This window comes from Protopterus annectens, chromosome 5.part1, assembly GCF_019279795.1.
Source record: "Protopterus annectens isolate FY-2018-M chromosome 5.part1, PAN1.0, whole genome shotgun sequence".
Lineage (NCBI taxonomy): Eukaryota > Metazoa > Chordata > Ceratodontiformes > Protopteridae > Protopterus > Protopterus annectens.
In genome coordinates, this window is record NC_056736.1 from 430,260,154 (window position 1) to 430,287,175 (window position 27,022).

The following is a 27,022-nucleotide window of genomic DNA, read 5'->3' on the forward strand; positions in this document are numbered from 1 at the left end:
CTGTCAGCCTGGGATGACATGCTCGACAAGCCACGTTGCTTCGCTAGGGATGGCTTGCACCTGTCACCACTGGGCTTTTGGATATTGGCAAAGGCTCTTGCCACCCCCATAGTGCCTTTTTTAGGCAAGGCTCAAAAGTCAAAACCACCCCCATAGACAGCACAAGGAACAAGAAACTAAGGGTAATGCTGCTAAATGCCAGAAGTCTTAACCTCAAGATGCACACACTCGAAGCTCTCCTCAGTATGGAGAACATCGATATCTGTGCAGTGAAAGAAACCTGGTTCAAGGCTCCAGAGACCACCACAGCACTACCAGGCTATACCTCGCATCATGCTTTTCGGCCCCAAAACCCAGACCGAACCACAAAAGGAGGGGGAGTTTCCATATTTAGCAAGGATATCCACACCTCCAGGTTAGTGGCATTGCACGAAGTATCGGAGACCATCCATGTGCAACTAACAGTGGGCAAGACTGCTTTTCAGTTTATAGCATCCTATAGACCACCCTCTCAAAGTCAGGAATCCCATTCGGCTTTCCTGAAAACATTGGAGAACATGAAGATCTCTCCGAACACCATTATATTGGGTGACTTCAACTACCCAAACATTGACTGGGAGCACTACTCAAGCCCCAGCACCTTAGCCCAAAGATTCCTGGAAATTATAAACTCAAATGCTATGGAACAACTAGTCACCACTCCCACAAGAGGGGACAACATACTAGACCTGATCATTACCAACATGGGGACTCTATGCTCCACACCAGAAGTATATCCCTCATTGGTAAGATCAGACCATACATTAATTTCACTGGATGTTCACATCCCGACCCAACCCCCAGCCCCGAAAACCACAGTGAAAAACTTCCCAAAAGCAAACTTCTCACTTCTCAAAACCAAAGTGGAATCCTTCAAGGCCCCAGGGCCAGTGGAAACTACAGCCCAAACTGCAGAATCCTATATAAATGCATTCTACAGACATCTCCAGGAATGCATGGATCATGCTATCCCAAACAAAACCAAGACCCAATCATCCAAAGGCAGGCGTCCAGTCTGGTGGACCCCTGCCATAAATAAACTGTACAACAGAAGGAGGAAGCTACTACATGATAGAGCAAAATCCCTAATAGGGAAGGCATCTCTGATCAGTACTAGCAAAAAATTACGATCCCTCATAAAATCCTCCAAGGCCAGCTTCGAGAGAAAAATTGCACAGGACACCAAAGACAATCATAAGGCTTTTTTCAGTTATGTTAGAAACCTGGGATGCAACTCCCAGACTTGTTCTGAGTTGACTCTAAATGACAAAAAATACACTGAACCCACAAACATCGCCAATATCCTGGTAGACAGGTTCAGTGCAAACTTCTCCACCCCCTCCCCCCGAAAGAGCAAGTATCTATCCCGGCAGAGGGCTGCCTCCCAAACATCTCAGATGCTCAGCTGAAGGCTGCCCTCTCCAAAGCAAAAAACACTGCTTCCATGGGACCAGATGGCATCCCAGGTTGCATCCTACATGAACTACAAGAGGAACTAATCCCTCAAATAAAACAGCTATACAATCTCAGCCTCACTACAGGATATGTGCCCACATTATGGCGTACAGCAACAGTGGTCCCACTCCACAAAGGTGGAGCCTCTATGGACCCTGGAAACTATCGCTCCATAAGCCTGACTAGCTTAGTCTGCAAGGTTATGGAGAGGATCATCATGGAGCTCATAAACAAAGACATTGGGAACCTACAGACACTAGATCCTACCCAATTCAGCTTTGTCAAGGGTAGATCCTGCCTTTTGAACCTGGTTGACTTCTTTGAAACAGTCACCAAAGCCATAGATGAAGGGAAGGTAGTCCACACAGCCTATCTGGACCTTGCAAAGGCATTTGACACAATACCCCACTCGGGCATCATAGATAAGCTATCCATCTTAAATATAAACCCCTATGTCACAAGATGGGTCGCAAACTGGCTCAAAGACAGAACCCACAGAGTGAGAGTTGCTGGAGCCATGTCAGACTCGAAACCGGTCACAAGTGGCATCCCACAGGGTTCTGTCCTGGGACCACTCTTGCTCGGTATATACTTTTCTGAGGTACAGGCAAACGTGGGAGGACTATGACTCACCAAGTTCGCAGACGACTGCAAACTGGGCACCATAATCAACTCTCCAGCTGACACAAACATCCTTCAAAAAGGTCTCACAGAGACAGATAACTGGTGCCAGTGCCATGGTTTAAATCTAAATGCCAAAAAATGTATAGTCATACCCTTTGGCAAAAACAATGTGCCCACAAATTACCACATAGGCAGAAACCCATTAAGTACAGAGAAAGTTATTAGGGACCTGGGAACCCAAGTTGATAGCAATCTCTCCTTTGAAAACCACATTGCCAAAGTGGTTAGAAAGACCTTCTACATAGCCCACCTCATCACGAAGGGTTTCACATCTAGATCAAGAGAGGTAATCGTGCCTTTTTATTCATCCCTCATCAGGCCCATCATAGAATACAATGCCCCTTTTAGGATGTACCTTACCCGACACCTGCAGCAATTAGAAAGACCCCAAAAGTATCTCATCAAGAGGATCAAGGGTCTCAAACAGATGCCATATGCTGCTCGGTTAAAAAAACTCCAGCTCTACTCAGTTGCATACCGCCTACTTTGAGGCGATCTATGCCTGACATACAAAGCTATGTCAAATCCAGAATTAATGGACATGCTCCACCTCAGTAAATCTAAATCCCTTAGAGCCACATGCTCGAGGGACTTGAACCTCAGCACAGAAATAAATAGAACTTGCTGGAGGGACAGGTTCATAACCCAGAGGCTCCCTTCACTCTGGAATAGAATTCCAGTTCATGTGAGGCAGAGCACCTCACTGAATCTCTTCAAGAAGAATCTCGATAAGTGGATGGGGGATCATAGGAGTGTCCCAGGGATTACTCCTGTGTCACTATTAGACAGAGGCACAGTAAACTAAACCTTAAAAAGGGCACAGTATACTCAAATCAAGGGGTGGCGTAAGCCATACAGAATCGGGCTAAGCTTATAATTGCCCCAGGGCAGATAGCCTAGTATGAACCTATGAACCTATGAACCTATAAGGAGATATGGTTAGCATGAAAGGGAAAGACTGGTTTAACAAGAAGAGCTATTTTAATTGCAGATCAAAAAAGGTAGTATATGTGGCTTGCTGCAAGATATGCCCAGGGTTCTATATAGGAAAAAGTAAAAGAATGTATTTATGAACATTTATACAATGTCAGGAAAAAGAGCCCATGCAATACCCTAGCCAGACATAGCATTGAATTTGTGAACTTTGTTTTAAATTTATGATTTTGGATTCCATTCATGTTGATTTGAGGGAGGCCTATGGAAATTAAAATTTTAAAGTATTAATTCAATAGCTCTGATAAAGTCCTGTAACAATGGTATTGAAAGCATGCAACTGTTTTAAAATGTTTAATAAAGAACTGCTGGTTGTTCATATTTGGAAGGCATTTTTTTGGTTCACAGCTAATTACAGTCAAACATATTTAAACTATTATCCATGCACTTGCACTCCACTGACACAGCACAAACTGTCCATGTATCTGTATGTCTGAGAGTTCTTTTATAGCTCAATGTTTTCATTATATTACTTATATTTTTTTTTTTTTTTTTTAAACAAGTTTATTGTTTTAACATACAAGAGAAATATCATAAGAATTTTATACAAGTAATTAAAATAGATATGATTATAACATTCAACAAAACAACCAAAGTATTTACAAAGACATTCACTACAATCAGATCAATTAATTAAACTAAAATACCATGCTATTGAAGTTAAGATTTTTTTAACAGGTTTTGTAAATTATCCCATACAATATAATAAGATGTTTTCCTAGTTGTTCTTGACCTTATTGTGTTTATTTCCATATGGCACACTATATTCATAACATTTTTAAATTCATTGAATGAAGGAGGTGTATCTGAAATCCAATTTCTGGTTATTATTTTCCTAGCCACTGCTAGAATAGACCATAACAAGGGAAGTTTAATCTTTTTAACACTTTGAGGTACAGGTGTGTTGAATAATATAAGAGATTTAGAAATAATGAAATTATCTGTAAAAAGAGCCTGCAAAAATTCAATAATTGACTTCCAATATTCTTTCAATTTTATACAGTCATAAAACATATGAGCCCAGTCAGCATTAATTTCTACATTACATCTTTTACATACATTATCTTTATTATTTATTTTATTCATCATCAAAGGTGTATAAAAAGATCTATGTAAAAATTTCCATGTAAAAAGTCTCCAGACAATGGAAGACGTAGTTTTGTAGGCAGATTCCAATATATATTGTTTATCTTGTTGATTTGGTGGGTCCCCATTAATGGAAGTGAAATAACTCCAGTAGGTATCTACACTGTAAAATGTTTCTTGTCTGATAATTTTATGTATGTATGAAAGCTTTCCTTTATCAGAAACTTTATGTTGTAAATTTAATATCAAGTAATCAATCAGTGTTGGAATAGATTCTTTAACTGTTATAGACATTAGATCTATTTTAAAAATGAAATGTTGTCTAAAGGTCTGAACCTCTAACCAGCAAGTTTCTCTTAGATCAAATTCTTGTTTTAAGAAATCTAGATTTTTAACTTTATTATCAGATATCAACTGATACCAGTACTTTAGATCATTATCTATAGCTAAATGGGTTCCTTCAGAAGTAGATGACAAAAACATACCCCGAGTATACATTATAGGGAATATAATAAAATTCCATTCCCTATATTTAGGATGCATGAATATAAAGTTACGATAGCTAATAATAATGTTTAATGGGTAACTAACTATATGTTTAGGTGTAATAGGTGAAGTACAAAATTCCTTTAGTAGCCATAACATGGAGTTATTTACAATCATATTTTTATGTGTTAAGGAGATTTTCCTGAAGAGCATACTAATTAGCTCCCAGTAATATTTCCATTTTGCAACATATGACTGATCTATTAATAAAGTAATAACTTTTACAATAGAAGAGATAGTATATAAATTAAAGACTGGAAAAGAAATACCCCCTTGAGACCAGCTATTAGTATGTTTCTTTAATGCAATCCTAGGTCTATTAGGTGCCCATAGGAAATTTAACATTAGTGTATTCAGTTTTTTGATAATTATTTTTGTAGGTGGAAGTATTATTGATTGTATTAAGTATAAAATCTTGGGGAATATTATCATTTTAATAAATGTAAGTCTCTCTTCCATAGTAAAAAACATATTATTCCAGGTATTAAAAAGATTTTGTATATTAAGAAAACAGGTATTATAATTATTATATATAATAGATTTAATATCTTTAGATAATATTATACCTAAATAAGTTATCTGACCTGAATTGGGTACATATTTAGTAAAATCACTAATGAGAATATTTTTCGTGTATATATAGGTAGTATTTTAGTTTTTCTTCATTGAATATTAAACCAGAAATACTTTTAAAATTCATCATTTTATCAAATAGAGACTGCATAGAAGAATTAGATCCTGCTGATGTAATTAGAACATCATCGGCAAAAAGTTGAATTTTAGATGTTGTATTTTCATCTATTTCAAAACCCTCTATGTCAGTACTGTTTCTGATCAAATTATCCCAAGGCTCCATTATTAAAGTGAATAATAGTGGAGAGAGTGGACACCCTTGTTTTGTACCTTTAAAAATGGGTATTTTTTGTGAGACATATGTTCCTACCTTAATATAAGCCAATGTTCCTTTGTATAAATGCTCAATTAGATTTACAAATGCATCTGAGTTTGTGCACTTCAGTAAGGTAAACAGATAGTCCCAACTTACTGAATCAAATGCTGAACTTATATCAAGACTAATAAGTGTTAAATCTTTATTTTTCCTATTTGCAAAATCAATTAATGTTAGAGTTCTCCTTATATTATCAAAAGTATTTCTATTTACAATGAAGCTTGTCTGATCTATATATATAATGCCAGGGATGATTGTCTTCAATCTATCAGCAAAAATACTCATAAACATTTTATATTCAACATTAAGTAATGAGATGGGTCGATATGAAGTACATCTAGTTGGATCTTTATTAGGTTTTAAAATTGGCGATATAAATGTATATTTCCAAGATGGGGGGGTTATTAGCTCATTTTGGGCCAAAATAAAAACCTTATGTATTAATGAATATGTACTTTTAGAAAGGATTTTATATATCTCTGGTATAATACCATCATTACCCGGTGCTTTGTTTGATTTAAGCTTGTTTATTTGTGTAACAACCTCTGTATATGAAATACCTTTGTCCAATAGTTTAATCTGTTGTTTATTAAGCTTTTTATTCATGTTTGTGGTTATAAACTCCTTTATTTTATCTTTAGGTTCCATGTTAATGTTATTATGGTTAATTTTGTGAAAGTGATTTCTAAATTCATCTAGTATTTCTGGTAGACTAGAAACATTCTTCTTTTTCCTTAGAGAAAAGATTTCTTTGATATGATTTTGTTTATTCAACCTTTTTGTTTTATTTTTAAGTCTATGTAAGTATTTGGGGCTTATTGAGTAAGACAAAAACTTGTATTTCTCTAGAGTTATTTTAACTTTATGAGTTAAAATTTCTTTGTATTTCTCATTTAGTTTGTTTATTTCTTCAATGACTTTCTTATCTATAATATTTTCTTTATTATTATGTTTATAAGCGTCTAATTTACTTTGAATATCTAACAATTCCTTATCCCAAGATTTCCTTTTATTATTATACCATCTGATACTTTGTCCATATAGATATGATTTTAAGGCATCCCAAACATAGACAATGGAGACTTCAGGAGTATTATTTATGTCTAGAAAATGTTGTACTTCTGAAAGTATATATTCTTTATAGTCTTTTAGTTGAGTTAAGTATGCTGGTATCCTTTTGATCTGAACATTGTGAGTATTTTTTATCATGAACTCAAAAACAATTGAATTATGATCAGATATAGGACATGAAATGATTTTGGAATTAATTAAATCTGTTACCATCTGGTTAGAAATAAAGACCCTATCTATTTTTGAATAAGTTTTGTATCTGTTAGAAAAAAGGTGTATGGTAATGATTTTGAATCTATCTGATTATTAATATCATTTAAATGATAAGAATTAGCAAAATCATTTAAATGTTTTGCATTAGATGCAATTTTCCTTTTTCCTATAGTGGTAGTGTCACTTTCATGTAGTATACAATTGAAGTCACCAGCTAAAATAATATCTCCTATAGAGAATGATATGATCTTATCAAGATGGTGTTTCACTGTCTTAATACCAATTCCAGGTATCCAATATACATTAATTAATGTATAAGTCTTCCCATTAATTTGTATTGTAACCATACAAAACATTCCTTTATCATCCTGATAAGACTTAATAGTTTTAGGAATGGGCATACTTTTATTCCATAAAATAGCCACTCCTCTTTTTTTCTGAGTGTGCTCTGAACTAACCAATACTGTATATTTGTTTGTGGCTAGTTTATCAATATCTTTTTTCAAGAGATGAGTTTCTTGAAGGAAGACTAAGTTGGCCTTATGTAAATTAATGTATCTTATTAGGCTTGCCTTCTTACACGGATTATTCAATCCATTAATGTTTAAAGAAATTCCTTTTAGAGATGTCATTTGGCATTTTTAAAACATAAGAATCTTATGATCAAAATAAAAATTAACAAAATAAGTAATGTTACATCTCCTTCTTTAGGTGTACCTTTAAATATAGCTGTATTTATTAAATCTCTTATGGGATTTTGTATAAGATTCAATTTTGTTTGTAGTGACAATAAGTTTACAAAATGTATTGTGGATGTCAGAACTATATACATACAACAATGAACAAGAGAAAATAATGTAAGGATTAAACCTTGCACCCAGCCTGGAGTTAAAAACTCCAACTTAGAGTAGTATATACCACTCAAGTTAACCCCCTACCCTAAGCAGCAGTACCTCAGCTACCACCTTATCAATTTAATACTAGTTATATTTAACATTAAATTAACAACTTTCAATTAGATTATCTAGCAAGACAAAACTACACATTTGATAAAACAGCATCATATAAACTAAGATAAACTTTTTTTAAAAAACTATTCATACTACTATATACATCTAATTAATATAATACATTTGTATTCAAATAGCATTCAATAAACTTGATATTAGGAACCAAGAGGAGAGAGAGAAATAAAAGACGTGAGAGAGGGAGAGAGAGTGAAAGAAAGAAAAAAAAAAAAAAAAAAAAGGGAGGGCATATTTACATATTAATTTATTCAAAGTTTGTAAAAATAAGTTCTAATATTCATTTAAATCAAAAACTTTGGCTAATATGGTTCAGACATTACATATATTAAGATGCGTCTATTTTCTGTCATGTAAATGCAGTTAACAGCTTCCAAAAAACCTTGAATTACTTGTATCTGAGCTTTTTTCCCATACTTATTATTGTCAGTAGAATAAAATATTATATTTATAGAAATTGTTATAAATCATACTGCATAGTTATGTAAATTCTCAGAAACACTTACATTATTGTAAAGAAAGCCATCTGTATTTTGTATATCTATACTGCTGCTTTAAAATATATCACGACAACTTCTTCCAGAATAGAGTCATAAAGTTATTTATGCTTGTCAATCAGATAAATCAAATGAGTTATAGTAATGTATATATTTAAATCATAAGTTCTTAACATAAATTAGTATGATGCAGTCAAGTAAACTTTCAAAAACACTTGTATAAATGTTTCACTTTCTATGCCTTCTAAAATATCACATTTGCTTACTACAAGAAACTGCATCATTTAAAATCATTATAACTGACATATTTTATAAATTATAACATAAATACTTAAGTAATTATGTAAAATAACTCCCATTTAAATGTTAAAGAGTTAATTTTCCTTCACAGAGTCGCATTTGCAGCAGTTCTACTTCCTGGTAGAGTGTTCTTCCTGAATCTGTGATGTGTCAGTGTGAATTCTGGGGTCAAAGGTCAAATTGACTGCTTTCAGCTTCTCTGCGTGAATTCTGAGAGTTGAAGCTTTTAAAACAACTTGAGGACACTGTTCACGAGGTAACCCACACCCCAAATTGTCTCCCTTAACATTTTGGTGGGAATCTTGTTAAAAACTAGTGACAAACATTCATTTAGCAGTATAAATGCATCTAAACATAACAAAACCTTCGTGAAGTATTTTACAGGTTATTACAGCCTCTATGCAAGTGAAATTAAGCCCAAAGTTATTAATAAGTAATAAAACTCAATATTTTTGCCCCAACTCAATTTTTATACAAATCTTATTATTTACTATGCCTGTATGATCAAAAGCATTTCAATATATTAATATGAAAGAAAATAAAGAGAAAGAATAAAGAAAAGAAAAAAAGAGAGTAGAAAATAAAAGAAAGTAAAGCAGAGATAGAAAAATGTAAAAGGAAGCTATAAAAAGTATTTACAATGGAATATTACTTACTGCTTATATTTATAGAGATGGAAATAAAACATATTATTTACTATTATTTAGTTCTAATTATTATTATTAATTAAAGCATGTCAGATTATTTGTAAACAAGTATAAGCAATATAATCAAGAAAGTATAATTAGCAATAGTATTTAAACAACATATAAACTTTTTACAAGGAATATTTAAGTTATTATTCCATTTATCATATTTTCATTACACTTCTCTCCCTGCCCTCCCCCACCCCTTACCCACTACATAATCTAAATAGATTGTCATTGTTTAAAATAAAGAAAAGAAGAACAGGAGAAAAAAAAAAGAAAAAAATGTATCAAGTTACTAACCTTACTTCTCTTTTTCAGAAAGAGAAACAGACTGAATGATAGCTTGTTATTAGTTCCTCAGATATTTTGACTGAATATGAAACAAAACATTTCTTTGCACACAAAAAATAACTTTGATTAAATCATTTTCAGAATATTTGTGGCTTTCTGGAAATGCAGTAACTATATTTAAAAAGATTAATAATGAAGAAAAATAAAGAGAGAAAAAAAAGGAAAAAAAACATAGAACAAATCATTTGTTTTTTAGTCTCTTCTTCTTCTCTGAAGTCTTCCACGAAGTTTCAGTTGCCAACCTCTTTAATGAAGGACTAGCCCATTCCATTTCCTCTATTTTATCCAAAATCTTATTTTTTGATAAACAGTAATGCAGAGTCTAAGTCATCAAAAATTTTAGGACCATCAGGAAAGAAGATTTTTAGCTTGGCAGGAAACAGAAGGTATGTTTTAAACTGTGCTTTTTTAAGCTCCCTTATTAGTGGCAGAAAAACTTTTCTTTTAGCTATTACCAAGGAAGAATAGTCATTGTCAAAACGCACAGTTGTCTCATTAATCTTAACAGGAGCTTTAGCCCAAGCAGATTTAAGAACCATCTCTTTATCAAAAGATGATAGAAATCTAACTATAACTGATCTAGGATAGTTTTTGTTAGAGTTAGTATTAGCTATAGATCTATGTGTTCTTTCGATACCAAAAGAGAATGCTTCTGGTAAGTCTAAAGTTTTAGGGAGCCATGTTGTTAAAAAAGAAGTAATATTGTTACCTTCAATATTTTCTGGCAATCCAAAAATCCTAATGTTATTGCGCCTGGATCTATTTTCCAGGTCATCAAGCTTTGTTTGTAGATGTGTATTTTGTTTCAGCAAAAACTCAATGTTGATTTCCTCTTCTTGGATTCTATTTTCCATGTCATTTACAGTCTCTTCTATGCCTGTAATCTGGATCTTCTGTTGTTGCAAATCTATATGTAACAAGTCTATTTGTTTTGTAGTTTTTTCTATGAAGGTATCAATTTTAGTATCCAGTTTATCCATCTTAGCAGTAAGTTGCTGGATTGTAGATATCAGAGACTGAAGTTCTTTCTTGATGCTGGAGTCTTGAGAATTTGTCTTACTGGAACTCATTTCAAACAGAGAAACTGACAAGAAAATTTCCAAGATGATTTCTGACAGGAATATTTTTAAAATTTCCTTTCTTTTTTAGATATAGTTCAAGAAATAGATAAAACAAACATATTTAGAAAGAAAATTACTTCATAAATTAATTTTTTAAGTAATTATTTCCTGTCAGTGCAGTGAAATTGGTGGAGCTGAAGAAATCTGCTGCTATCCTGTGTTCATCCTTGGCCACGCCCCCATATTACTTATATTTTGACTAATGTCTTCTCTCCCTCTGAAACAATTCAAGTTCCTCTTCCTTCTGCTTATATATTACTGTAGGAGTAACTCCTTTCTGAAATGCTATACATTAGCAAGTCACATATATATTTGTGTACTATTGAGTTCTATCCAGTTGCATCATTTCCTGTTTGTGCTTATAAGTATTTTCCTGGAATAGATAATTGGTCAGATTCAATAAAAACTGCAGAGTCCATTTAAACAGTATGCATATCGCAACATGGCGTGCACGAGGTAGCTCACTGTTTTGGATTCAATAAGTGGGTCTACACGTGTGTAGAGCCACGCAAACAAGGTAAACACTGTGGCATTCTCATTATGGCATAACCAGCCAAATTGTATGCTAATCAACCAATCCAAGATGGGGGACTTATTCAACAAACTATAAAGCAGCTGTGTAGACTCAGCGCTGGATTTCCCTGCAAATTCCAAAACCTATTGTAATACAACCACGGTAAGAAGTCTACACAGAAAGAATGCTAGGGACTGCTGTTGCCTTAATTCATGTGTATGTGCAACAGGTTGATGCCTGTGCTGCTGCTGCTGTTAATAGACAATGGTCAAGAAGGAGAAGATATTTTAGACCCCATTTAACAATTCACAATCTGCATGATCTGGAAATTGTAGAGGACTACAGGGTGGATAGTAACAAACTTCAGGAACTCTGCAACCTCTGTCATCCTCAATTCAAAGCCAGGGCAAAACAAGGGGTACCCATACTAGTGGAGACAAAAGTACGTGTTTACTTAGAATTTTAGCTACAGGAACCTTTCAGAGACCAACATGGTTCATGCTAGAAGTGCCACAGGCATCAGCATCCAAGATTCTCCATCATTTCCTGAATGTTATGCTACAAATGCCAGTGGCCAAATATGTTTTCCCCATACTCCTGAGGATGGAGCCAGAAATATGCAGGAGATCTACCCTGCAGCACACTATCCTAAAGTACTGGCTGCCATAGATTGCACACATATAGAAATTAAGGTGCCACCCAGTGAACAAGGTAGGCTGTACATAAATAGAAAGGGCTTCCACTCTATTAACTGCCAAGTCATGTGTAATGCCAAGGGAATTAAATCTTATGCAAAACAGTTTTTCTCCACAAAGGGGGTGAAATGTTGTCCTAGTGACATCCAAGTTACCTCAGATACTGGAATCACATAAGATTATATTGAAAAAGAACTGTGCAAACTGGATCCAAACAAAACACAGGGAGGAGGTGGAATTAGTAATAATGACCTGAAAACACTTCAGCAAGAACTTAGTACCATTATAGCTATTATTCACTAGGTCATATAAATATGGAGAGATTCCTCTTGATTACAGACATGCACTTATTAAACCTGTCTGAAAGGGAAAGAGGAGTAGGACAAACCCAGAGTCATATAGAGCCTTAAGTCTACTTTCATGTTGTGGAAAAAATGGAGAAGGTAAAATTGGATAAGTTATTGTCAGAATTAGATAAGTTTGGACTGGACACCATATATCAGCATTCATATTTTGAAAATAGCTCTATTACCACCTGTAATATGATGTTTTATATCAATATAATAATAGCTATAAAATTGTGCTGGAATGTAATTTATATAGATTTAACATCAGCATATGACAGGGTCATACACAAAACACTGATCAATAAATTAGAACAACTAGGTGTTGATGTACTTTTGATAAGCTGTATAGCTTCATAGCATGCAAATAGGACATGGCAAATATCATATAGCAACTGGACAGGTGAAATTCTTGGTTACAGTCAGAGTGTTCCACAAAGATGTGTCCGAGGCCCTTACTTGTTTAGATTGTATCTTTCAGACCTAGCTTTTTCATCTGAGGTGTTCTACAATTTATATGCAGATGACCTGAAATTGGGTAAAGTGATTACATGTGTTACATATAAGGCATGTCTGCAAAAGAACGTGACAAAACTGACCATTTGGGCAGAGAAAAATAATATGCTGATAAATACATCAAAAACTAAGCATATGAGATTTGGGAGACATAAATTGAAAGGAGAATATTGAATACAGCACACAGTGATTGAAACTGTAGACTCATTTAGGCACCTGGGTATATGGGTAGGTCCAGTTATGTGTTTTTCTAATCATCTCAACCAATTGGTCAATAACAGTTATAGAACTATAGGTTGTATAAAAAGATTTATAAAGTCTAGAAAAACAGAAATGATGAAGTCATTGTTTGTTAGTTACATAAAACCCAAGCTTGAGTATGGAATAACAATATGGAAACCCTATAAAAAAACAAGCATGAGTAAACTGGAAAGAGTACAGCAGAAATATACCAAGGGCATCCATGGATGTTAAAATTTAGGTTATTATGAGAGACTAAAATATCTGAACTTGTACAGTGTCTCATATAGATATTTTAGAGGAGACCTTATTCAGGTATCTAAGGCATTTAGAGACAACTACTGTTGGGAATGTTTGGGGTTATCAAAAAGTAATAGAGAATCATCAGACAACCTATGCAGAAGATTCTACAGGAATGAGGAATGTACTAATTGGTTCTCTGAGACAGCAGCAGATGCATGGAACAGACTACCAAATTACATTAAAGCAAGTACTAGTTCAGATAGTTTTATGAACAGCCTAGACACTTATTATGGGAACAAGTGTTTTGATATATTGGTAAGTTAGAAGGACATTAATGCTTGTGCTTGAAATATTTGAATGTATGTATGTAAGGGAATCATCGTGAACATGTGTGCTGGCAACCCAGGCAGTTGCCACAACTAACGTATCAGGCGCACCTTTCAACTGTACCAGATGTTCACTAGGATGGATATCCCATAGGGTCATTTACTGGGGGAGGCAGGTTATGCACTGGAACCGTGGCTGATGATGCCTATCAGAAATGCACGCACACACCCACTGAAGAATGCCATAATGAGGCACACACTTAAACCATAAATATCATAGAGCATGTGTTTGGGCTACTCAAGTCATGGTTCCAGTGCCTAGATATATCTGGGAGAGCCCTGCAGTACAATCCATGTACATGTACTGAAATATTCACTGTATGTGCTATGCTACACAACATCATCCTGCTTCAACAGGATCAACAAGTGGAAGGGGCACACATCCCACCACCAGTGGCAAGATCACCACAGCTACACACAGGTGAGGACTCAGAGGTGGAACCAGTAGCTGCTGTGGATGTAGGCAGACGTAGGCATACTCAATATGCCCTCACAATGGCTAAGAGGCACTGCATAGCACACTCACTCACCACTTAAAAGGGGCTAAAACCTTCCTCCTGCACACACACGTATAGTAACATTGATGCCAGGAAACGCTCACAGCCTTTACCCACTCATGTAATGTCTGTGTACTCGTAGCATCAGATAGTCTCCATGAACTAAAACTGTTGCAACTGCTGAATTTAAAAGGTAAGTTTTGAACCTGGAGTGTATTTAATATTACAAATCAATGGCATACCTAGGATGTTGTTCCTTTAAGGTAAGCAAATAAAAGGTGGGTGATTTGTACAAAAATGAATTTAACATGTGACAGCAGAGACTTATGTGATTTATGTGTGCCCATTATCAAGCAGTAGGCCTCAGGCATCAAGGATTCATGCAGTCATACCTCTTAAAATTCTTAGTTTAGCACTATACTTTTGTACTGGAAAACCATTAAATAAAGATGTAAGAAAGGAATGAGGCACATTTCAGTTTTAGACCTCATAACCCTCACAAGATCATTAACAATAATGATGCAAAAATGTTTGATTCTACCAGCTGTCTAACTTTCTAACACCAAAATATGTCAAAGGTACAATTAGCAAGTCAACATCACAAATGCAGATATACTAAGCACTAAGTCAGCTATGCAACATGAGCATCAGTTACAATTGTTATGTGTTCCTGTATCCAGAAGATAGAAAACAGGGATATGGTACAGTTATCATCACTTGCACAGGGTGTTATGTATGCTGGGGGCTAGGAAGTCTAGGCTGACATAAAATGTCAGTGAGTGTGTGGGAATAAGAAAAAAAATCAGGTAGACATTCTGATAAAGTAACAAACGGCCAGTGAGATAAAATGAGTTTTAAGCTTCATGGCTGAACCATGTAACTGTTGTATATGTGCCTGTATGCATCCTCCATGTTACATTGGTGTGTGAGTGTCTGCATGGACACAGCCAAACTTTGTGCTAGCTCTACATCTTGGTATGATGGACAGTTGTGAGCCACGCCTGGTAGAGGTGGCAGTTCATCATCATCCATACCTCACCAGGAGAACATGCTCTGTCAAGAGTTGCACTAGCATGTCCAAGCCCATGGTCAGATGCACTGTTGCTACCTGAATGTGACTGATATCTGCTGGATGAGCTCCCCTTCTGAGGTCACCTGAGACCATGACTCTATGGCCTTCCATGTCTGGGTGTGAACACATCAACTACTGATGGAGCAGTTGAAGTAGTGCCATTATCGGAGCATGATCAGGCATGGCCATGTCGGCTAACAGCAGATGAAGTGGATGACCCACATCCACAATGATGCAAACCCCTATCAGCAGACGTTTCATCATAGACACTGCCCATTCATGTGTGTCATCCATCTGATCCATTGAATCAGAAACACAGTGGAGGCAGTCAGACATCTCAGCCTCTGCCACATCTACACCCCTAAGCATTTCATGGGAGGATGCATGAAAACATGCCTGTACCTCCACAATGGCCCTAAACATACATCAAGTGGCATGGGAAGACATACCTGGATTAGGTGGAGGATGGACAGCAGGCCTCCTCTGTGCATCCCTAACAACCCTCCTGCATGGCACTTCACCCATTCTTTGGTTACAGCTAGAGTCAACAGGCACTGAAGCCACAGTAACCACACTCCCCTGATCAAGTGTCTCAACATCCACCTGTCCAAGATCTGAGGGCTCAGTGGAATGGATTGGAATAGGCCTACTGGCTGTGTTCTATAGAATTACAGGGGATAGCTGAATGCCAACTTCAGTGTCAGATTCGACCTCTGCACACCCTGAGTGTGCCTCTGTTTGGCCACAATCATCATTAGATTCTGCCAATACTCTGACATTAGCTGGTAAGAGTACTACACTTCCACTGTCAGGATCACCTGTGATAATAAGCAACAAACACAGAAAAGAAATTAATGGCTACACTACTATAGTCAAATGTATGCTAACAAGCTAACAGTGGTGCTACTACTACAGACAGTGCAGCAATACACACAACAGCCCTGAAATTCACATAACACATATGGATAAAATTATATACTTCTTTGAACTGTTAATCACCACTGACAATAAAATATTTGGCTTACCAGGTGCAGTTGATGCTATTATTCCCACAGACAATGGTCCTGGAAGAAGTAAAGCAAAAGTTAAGGATAGCATGATCACAATTAACAGTAATAAGGAGGTTAAAATGTTTTGACCTTTATATGTCCATTAACTATACTTTCAACAAGAACTTGGATGTCAAGTCCAACGTAAGCTCATGTGTAGTCAATCAGAATGTGTTGGCGATGGTGGCAGTCTACATTCCCCCCATAAAAACAATTTATTGTTAAATAGAACAAATGTGTTGTTGCAAATATGTTACTATACAAGAGTATTTAACAATTGATATACATAAGCCTACCTGGAAGCTCCTACTGGGACATACTTGTTGTCCCTGAAACAGTAGAACCAATGCCCAAGGCCATGCTGTTCTGTACTTTCCTGGGAGCTGTCTCAGTCCCTGACTGTGGACAAGAACTCTTCATTTGCTGTTAGTGGTGGCTCTGTAGCAGCCCACCCCAAGTACCCATCCAATCATGGGCCAATGCATCTGGTCTCCATTGTGCACATGAGATCATGTAAGTGGCCCTATGGCACACCTGATCATATGTCCTGCTGTGGCCATCTAATGCATTTATATTAGCAACTATCTGTTGCCAAATTTGCATTCTGTGTGACATATCCCCATCCCTCTCAAGCAGAAAGGCACCATGCCACCTAAATTCTTCCACAATGCAGAGTGCAGGCACTCCCTCAGTGTATGATACTATGGATTGCAACTTTGAATGAGTACTGGTAGCGAGAAGGAAAACACAACAGCAGTGCAGACTGCCTACCTCCAGTATTAGACCTACAAAGTGTAGAACCAAATTTATCAAGGTTTGAAATGTAAGTAAGTAGCACACATTTCAATGTATTTTCAGTAACAGATAACCTCCCCTTCATTTGTTGACAACTGTATATTATTGCCATTTAACATCCTCACACATTTTAAGGACAATTATATAGAATGCCTTATAGACTACATGTCTCAGATTACTGGTCAAATAAGTCAAGAATGAACAACAAACACAGTCAGATAAGATAGAGCTATATTTTTGCAAACAATACTCATAAATGGTTGTGTGATGACTCAGTGCACTGCATCCAAAATTAATACATGCACAAATAATTTTCATATGATTTCTTAATAGTGTGGATAAGGTTGCAATTGGTTGCAGGCAGGAAGTTTTCAGTTCCCTACTGCAAAGCTGGTTGTGTGGCAAAGAGGATAAAACACCATTACTGTGTTCTGAAATATCATTGGAATGAGTGTTCATATCCAGGCCTATGTAAAATTATTTCATGTGTACTAGCAAATATCTGGTAGTGTTTATTTCTTAGATTGCTTTTCTTTATTTCAACTGTGTTTTCCTTGTTTTCATTTTTTTATTTTGCCAGAATTTCCAAGGTGTGCAGCTTAACGCAAACAAGAGAAAGGAGAAACACAGTGATGGTCAGGTTTAGCCGTGCTTATCTCATTTGTGAGATGCTTAGCAGTGTGCAAACGTCGATAGTGGCTCATTCAGGAAGCAGACAGCACACCTGCAGACAGGGTATCTGAAAATGCATAGAGGCCAAAAAGGATATCTATTTGCAATTGTTTGCTTTTCATCACCCAACAGTGCTAAGCAACATGTGTTGGTTAGCAAGGCTCCCCAACACCTGCAGCCATCAAACATCTGCAGTCAGGATGCAGACAGTCAATAACTGAAAATGGATAAATTCAATTAATTCTGTGGAATATTGTGCAAACATTCTAAGCAGTGTTGCACGATGGTTAACACACAAAACTGAAAAATTAATAGGAAATTATGGAGCTATCACGTAACTACTCCTGTGGCTGCAGGTGTAAGTGCAGGACTGGAAAACAGATGGTCCTGGGTTCTAATACAGGGTAAGCAACCTCTTTTTACTATTGTGACAGTCCAGTTTATAGCAATGAATTGAAAAATGTACAAGTGTTATTTCAACATTCTTGTGGCAATAGGTGTACATGTAGGGCTGCCAAACACATGGTTCTGAGTTCTAATACAGAACATTCCAGACATTTTTACTGTTGCTCCATTTCCTATTATATTCACTCTCACTTATAACACTTTAGATAGTAGAGCTGATATGAATTATATGTATGAGGGCTAAGACATTACTGCATTTTCATATGTATGTCTGAGGGTACACTGTCTACTATATTTCTGTAAGCATCATTCTGCTCTCTGGACTTCGATGGCCTTCACTATTAAATAAGACACATACACAACTGCATCTATATAAAAGAACCTTGTCAAGTCATACACATACATGTTTAACACCTGAAGCTGTCAGCTGTATTTATGAATGATTCATGACAAAGCCTATTGGTCACTTCTTCTGTGGCAAAAATGGAAAATCACCACTGTGGAAGAAAATGTCTTGTTCCTTATGCCTAGGTTTGAATCTAACCCTTTAAAAATCAGTTTTATCGGTGTATAAAGCTAAAAGGAACATGTATCAGGTCATGGAATGTATGCCCCCAGTACATATCTGCAGACTTAACTCACCTAACAGTTGTCTTCCAATTTTCTAAATATATTTCCAAGCTACAACAGCAAACAACCCTCAAACTAAGGTCAAGTGTCAGATTAACATTCAATTTAAAATATTTTCCTCTCCACTAAGCACTGCTGCTCTCTGCTTAACATCTCGCAAACTCTTTTGGCATCATTTTTCAGGTTTGCACACTACCAGTAAGTGTGATAACAGGAATTGGAAGGAAAGCATTAGTTGCAATTGCACTAGCTCTGGTATTAGACATGTCTTGCATTAGGATGGAATCTGCCCAGTTTAGGGCATAGAGGTGGGTTGTTCAGGAGTTCAGCATATTTATTGGAGTTCAGGTAAAGCACCACGGACAGGCACTTCTGCAGGGGGAGAATTTTTGCTCCCATTAGAAGTCTGAAGCATAGAGTAGTTTGGCTCAGGGTGTATCCAATGGGACTGGCATTCTATGCACTGGAGAACAATGCAGGCACCATTTTAACAACCTACAAAGGTGCAAGAGGGATATCATCATTCAGTGGCTGACTGAATTTCAAACTCGTGACATCACACAACTGTGTAAGTATGCTAATAAAAGAGTATCTTTAATAGAAAGCTAAACATAGGCAAGCTTGTATGCATAATGCTCTTCTATTATCTTCTGTTCTTTCCACAACTAATACCAAAATAGAGTTCAATTGCCAGGCTCATGCTGACTGAATGGAAAAACTGAGGGAAGAAAGTTGTATGTATGCAGCACAAGAGAAGTATTATTGTAGCTTTAGAAGTTGAAGATATATTTGGGGTTTTCTATACAGTTGCAGATAATAGACATGCATATCCTAAATGTAAAAGCAAATATGCATGCATTAGTCTATAGCACAAATGAACTTTTGAAGTCAAGTATAAGACTGAAGTCAAAGGCTGTGGGTTCAAATATCACAAAGAACAACTATACAGTACTGTATTTTATTATATAAATTAAACTCTATACAAGTGGAATAAATGCCCTGTTGTTAACTGTAATCTGTGTAATTGGACCAAGCATATGTGCAATATACTCACATTACAAGGATTACTTTTAGCAATCTGTAGTTATAGTGTGCATTTATTAGGATGTATACTTCAATGTAATACTTCAGATAAGATAGTTGTATAATTGTGTTAATGCACTGTATGTCACATATGATGGTACTATTTTTATTTCTTTTTTCTCTCACCCAAACCCTTATCTTTTTTTTTTATTTTCTGTTATGTGTCATCAAAATGTCCCCATGTCATCCATCTGTAACAAAGCATTAAATGCTTCACAGCACAATGAGGTAGCCCAGCCCCAGTGGGTCAGCCAGCCCCCGCTCCACTGGCTTCAGCACCAATGTCCAGCACATCAGGGACCCAACTTAGCAGTACTGCCTCTGTTGACCCTGCACTAACTCCACCTTCAGGTAGTATTGCCCCAGCAGCTGCTGCTGTAGTACTCTCTGGGAGTAGAGATAGAGGTAGGTATTTCATCACCAGCCTGCAAATACTTGGGTTGGTGCATAAGGTATGCACTGCACCATTGGTGTACACCTACTCTGGATGCAGAAGCTGCTCTCCCTCATGATACATAAGAAGAGAAGATGTGAAGCACTCCAGCTGCCAGTGGAGTAAGGGGACAGGGATGACAGTTCAGTGGGTGAGGATGAGATTCTCACTGTCTCCATGTTTGATTGGCATAGGTTCATAGGTAAGTACTAGGCTATCTGCCCAAAGGCATTTATAAGCCTAGCCAGAATGTGTTGGCTTTCATCACCCCATTAGATTAGTTCCCTGTGTCTCTGTCCAGCAGAGCCATTGAAGTGATCCCTGGGGTAAACTTTCTGTTTCCCATCCACTCGTCAAGGTTTCTCTTGAAGAGGGTTAGCAAGGAGCTCTGCCTAATGTAGATTGGAATCTTGTTCCAGAGCATGGAAAGTCTCTGGGATAGGAATCTATCCCTCCAGCATGTCGTATTTATTGTTGTGGTGAGGTTAGATCCCTGGAGCATGTGGCGTGAAGGGATATTTTTTTAGGTGGAACATGTCCATCAATTCTGGGTTGGACATGGCCTTGTATATCAGGCAGAGATCACCTCTGAGTAGGCAGCATGCTACCGAGTACAGCTGGAGTTTCTTCAGTCGAGCTGCATAGGGCATCTGCTTGAGGCCAGTGATCCTCTTGGTGAGGAACTTCTGTGGTCTTTCCAGTTGTTGCAAGTGTCTTGTAAGGTACATCCCAAATGGGGCATTGTACTCTTTGATGGGTCTGATGAGTGATGCGTAGAGGGGCCCAATTACCTCTTTCGATCTGGATGCAAACCCTTTTGTGATTAGGTGGGCCATATAGAAGGATTTTCTAACCACTTTGGCAATGTGATTATCAAAGGAGAGGTTACTATCTACTTGGGTCCCCAGATCCCTTATTACATCTTCCGTATTTAGGGCCTACCACCTATGTGGTAGTTTGTGTGTACTTTTTTTTTTCCAAAGGGGATGACTATGTACTTTTTGGCATTTAGCTTGAGACCATGGTTTTGACACCAGGTATCTGTCTAAGTGAGACCCTTTTGGAGGATGTCTGTGTCAGCCGGAGAGTCAGTTATAGCCGCTAGTTTACAGTCGTCTGCAAACTTGGTGAGCCATAGTCCTCCTGTGCTTACCTGTACCTCTGAGAAGTATATGCTGAACAGGAGAGGTCCTAGGACTGAGACCTGGGGAATGCCACTTGTAACCTGTTTAGAGTCATACCTAGCTCCTGCAACTCTTACCATGTGGGTTATGTCTGTGAGCCAGTTGGCAACCCATCTCGTGATGTGGGGGTTTATGTTCAGGCTGGTGAGCTTATCTATAATACCTGAGTGGGGAATGGTGTTGAAGGCCTTTGCGAGGTCTGGGTAGGCTGAGTGTGGTACACCTTTCCCTTGTCTATAGCCTTGGTAACTGTCTCAAAGAAGTCCACCAGGTTTAGGAGGCATGATCTGCCCTTAACAAAGCCAAACTGGGTTGGGTCCAGTGTTTGGAGGATTCCAATGTCTCTGTTAAAGAGATCCATGAAGATGCTCTCCATAGCTTTGCAGACCAAGCTAGTCAGGCTTATAGGGCGATAGTTCCTGGGGTCTATTGTGGCTCCACCTTTGTGGAACAGAATAACTGTTGCTGTGCACCAATCTGTGGTCACGTAGCCTGTGGAGAGGCTGAGTTTGAACAATGTGTTTAGGTGAGAGGTTAGTTCATCTTTGGGCTTGTATAGGATGCAGCCTGGGACACTGTCCGGTCCCAATGATGCTGTGTTTTTGGCTTTGGAGAGGGCTATTTTAACCTGAGTGTCTGTGATTTCAGCAGCGCTACATTCTTCTGGTATAGTTATGGGCCCTTTTGGGGGTGAGAGGGGGGTGAAGTTTGCACTAAACCTGTCTGCCAGGATGTTGGCTATATCGGATGGTTCAGTGTATTTTGTGCCATTCTGCACTAACTCCGAGCAGATCTGAGAATTGCCACTTAGATTCTTGACATAGCTAAAGAATGCCTTGTAGTTATCTTTGGGGTCCATGGCAATTTTTCTTTCAAAGCTAGCCTTGGATGATTTTATGATGGAACGTAGTTTCTTGCTGATACTGATCAGGGATGTTTTCCCTTCTTGGGATTTTACTCTTTTCTGAACTAGTTTCCTCCTTCTAGTGTACAGCTTGTTTATGGCAGGGGTTCACCAGACTGGTTTTGTTTTCTTGGAGGAGTGAGTCTTGGTTTTGTTTGGGCTAGCATGATCCATGCATTCTTGTATGTGCCCGTAGAGTGCATTAGTAAAGGATTTTGCAACTTGGACAGCATTATCCTTTAGCATGGGGGCTTTGAAACTTCCCACCTTGGTCTTAAGAAACGTGAAGTTTGCTTTTGAAAAGTTTTTCACAGTGGTTTCTTTGACTGGGGGTGGTGGCAGAATGTAAATATCCAGAGTGATTAGTTTATGGTCAGATCTAACCAGCGAGGGGATGACCTCCGGTGTGGAACACCGGTCGCCCATGCTGGCGATGACCAGGTCCAATATGTTGTCACCTCTGGTTGGGGTGTTAACCAGTTGATCCAGGGCATTTGAGTTTATAAATATTAGGAAATGTTGAGCCAGGGAGTTCATACTTGAGTAGTTCTCCCAGTTAATGTTTGGATAATTGAAATCACCCAATATCAGGGTGTTTGGTAAGACCTTTATATTTCCCAGTGTTTACAGGAATGCGGAGTGGGGGTCCTGGGACATGGTGGGTGATCTGCAACAAGCTATAATTTGAATAGCAGTTTTGCACGTTGTTAGTTGCATGTGAATGATCTCTGAAACATTATGCTGTGCCACTAACCTGGAGGTGTGGGTATCCTAGATGAATATGGATACTCCCCTGCCTTTTGTATTTCGGTCCGGGTTTTGTGGCTGAAATATATGGTATGAGTTGTAGCCTGGTAGTGCTGGGGTGCTCTCTGGAGCCTTAAACCAGGTTTCTGTTACTGCAAATATATCGATTTTCTCCATAGTGAGGAGTGCCTCGAGTGCGTGCATTTTGAAGTTTAGACTTCTGGCATTGAGCAGCATTACACTCAGTTTTTTGTTACTTTTGCTATTTACGGCGGTGGGTTTGTCTTTTGAGCCTTGCCTAAAAAAGGAACTATGGGGGTTGCAAGAGCCTTGGCCAGTATTCGAAAGCCTAAGGTTGACAGTTGCAAGCCATCTCTAGCAAAGCAGCATGGATTGTTGAGCATGTCATCCCAGGCTGACAGACACTGGATCCCCTTTGAATGACACCAGAAGTTTAGCCAATTGTTGAAATTGATAATTTTGTCTCTATACCATGGTATCATTCTTGGTGATGGCAGGATGCTACTCAGCATCAGGGTCATACCAGCCTGGACTACATGATCAGAGAGCTCCTCCATGTCTCTTTTCATGTAGTCCAGGAAGGTATGGCTCAGGTCATTTACACCAACATGGACAATGACAGAGTCATATTTGCACTTGTTCTGGAATGACCTGCGTGCTTGTGTTATGTGGCAGATCCTGGTACCCAACAGGCAACTAACAGTAACCTTCTCCTTGTTCAGCCTAGAGAGTGGGACGTCAATGTGCCTGACTATAGAGTCACCTGTGACTAGTGTGTTGGGCATATTATTTTGCCTTAAGGGCTGTGATTGTGTGGCACACTGGTTTTGTGAAGTATATGTTTCATAGTTTGTGTTGGGGGGGTGGAGGTTGCTTGGATGTCTGCTTTGGAGGTCTCTGTTGCTTTTGCAGATTTTTATTTAGAGTCTCCGAGTATGTTTTTGTGTATTTATGTGTGTTTTTTGTCAGTGCTGGTTTCATAGGTCTATGTGAGACTGGTGGTGTGATGCAAGTAATTCCCTTGACTGCCTGGTCCAGTCTTAGGTAGAGAGAGCTTAGCCTCCAGTTTGGCTGTATAATTGCATCTCTCACATGTGTTAGTGTTTGGTGGAAGAAGGAGAGGGTTGTCTGAATACATGAGGCAATTGTAACATTGCCTCAAAATGCCCAGTTTCACCAGTTGGACTGGAGAGTACACCTGAAACTGCCCTTTGGACATGTCTGGATAGGTACAGTGAACTTTTTTACTGATTGGCTGGTAAGGTCGAATAGAGAGTCTTGTCCTTCTCTACAGTATAGGGGGGGGGGTCTAGTGCTAAGATTTATTAGTGCTTGCTATGAGTTTTGGGAAAGTGCAAGGATGAGAAGTGAATGAATTGAGTGTTTAAGTTGAATGTTTGTATAGTTCCAAGGGAAAAATTGAAGAGTAGGCTTTGTGGAGCCGGGAATAGTTATATCCTAGCTAACCAGCGCTGCCCGGCATGCAAAACCTCACAAATGAAGGTTTTATAGCAGGGAAATGAAAGAGATAGAAATTAGCCCAAAATGGCCAATGAACTACTAATTACTGGTCTGAAACCACTTCTCCAGGGACAGATAGGCTGCTCAAAGCTCCCTCTCTCACAATAAACACAGAAACTTCATTCTATCCAAGTAAAGTATGGGCAAACACAGAAACTTGTAACACAGCCCTGAATTCAGCACTAACCTAAACACTGGACTAAACTACTTGGAAAGGCAGGAAAACAAGTATTTTTTTGTTTTTTTTTTCTGAAAATAAAGCAGATACAATCAAAAAACACTTTAAATGCACAGAAATGGCTATCACACTTGAGTGTGTAGCCTACAACAGTTAAACAGGTAATTTAAACACAAAAATGACTTTGTTAAAGTGCATGCAGTAAAATAAGTACAATATGTAGTAGAAACAAGCTTTTTAAATCATATAAACTCTAGAAAATTGGTGTTTTAGGTGGGATTCATTAAAGGCAGCAAAAAAATGCAGAAAAATTATACTTAATCACTCCAAAGTCTCTCTTTTGTTTCTCTGCTGCTGTAGAACTCTGCAGGGCACCAGGCAGGAGCTTGCTGAGCTTTATACTAGCAAAAAAAACTTTGCAAATGTGGGTTTTATAGCAGGGAAATGAAAGAGATAGAAATTAGCCCAAAATGACCAAGAAACTACTACTTTCTGGGCTGAAACCACTCCTCCATGGACAGATAGGCTGCTCAAAGCTCCCTCTCTCACAGTGAACAGAGAAACTTCCTTCTATCCAAGTAAGGTATGGGCAAACACAAAATCTTGTAACACAGCCCTGAATTCAGCACCAACCTGAAAACTGGACTAAACTAGCTTGGAAAGGTGGAAAAACAAGTTTTTTTTTGTTTCAGTTTTTGTTTGTTTGTTTTTTTCAGAAAATAAAGCAGATACAATCAAAAAAACATGTTAAATGCACATAAATGGCTATCACACTTGAGTGTGTAGCCTTCAACAGTTAAACAGGTAATTTAAACACAAAAACTACTTTGTTACAGTTTCAGGCAGTTAAATAATTACAATATGTAGCTGAAATAAGCTTTTTAAATAAAAAAAACTCTAGAAAATCAGCGTGTTAGGTGGGATTCGCTAAAGGGAGCAAGACAATGCAGAAAATGATACTTAATTACTCCAAAGTCTCTCTTTTGTCTCTCTGCTGCTGTAGAACTCTGCAGGGTACCAGGCAGGAGCTTGCTGAGCTGTATACTAGCACAAAAAAATTGCAAATGCAGGTTTTATAGCAGGGAAATAAAATAAATAGAAATTAGCCCAACATGTCTAATAAACTACAAATTTATGGGCTGAAACCACTCCTCCAGGGACAGATAGGCTGCTCAAAGCTCCCTCTCTCACAGTGAACAGAGAAACTTCCTTCTATCCAAGTAAGGTATGGGCAAACACAGAAACTTGTAACACAGGCCTGAATTCAGCACTAACCTGAAAGCTGGACTAAACTAGCTTAGAAAGGTGGAAAAACAAGTTATTTTTTTTGTTTTTTTTTTTGTTTTTTTCAGAAAATAAAGCAGATACAATTAAAAAAACACTTTAAATGCACAGAAATGGCTATCACACTTGAGTGTGTAGCCTACAACAGTTAAACATTTAATCTAAACACAAAACAACTTTGTTAAAGTGCAGGCAGTAAAATAAGTACACTATGCAGCTGAAACAAGTTTTTTAAATCACAGAAACTCTAGAAAATCAGCATTTAGGTGGAATTAGCTAAAGGTAGCAAGAAAATGCAGAAAAATGATACTTAATCACTCCAAATTCTCTCTTTTGTCTCTCTGCTGCGGTAGAACTTTGCAGGGCACCAGGCAGGAGCTTGCTGAGCTGTATACTGAGCCTGGGTTGTTCTCTCCCTCACACCAATCATGGTTTCCCAACATTTTGTGTCCCTCACTGTACCTGTCTCCTGTCTTATTTGTTTTATCTTGTTTGTTTGTATTTGCTTCTTCACCCACCCAATTTACATGACCCAGAAATACCAATGTCCCTTATCCCAGCATTTCTCTCTTACTGAATTAAAAAAAAAA

The 27,022-nt window shown here is 37.7% G+C and overlaps 1 protein-coding gene across 1 annotated transcript in view; it reads right to left on the minus strand.

The window, feature by feature from the left end:
• The window catches only part of LOC122803200, a 116,191-nt gene that overhangs the window by 49,340 nt on the left and 39,829 nt on the right, over positions 1-27,022 (minus strand). The window contains exon 2 of the mRNA XM_044072808.1: positions 16,199-16,344. Within this exon, the coding sequence (XP_043928743.1) occupies positions 16,199-16,344 (146 nt within the window). The remainder of the gene's footprint in view (positions 1-16,198; positions 16,345-27,022) is intronic.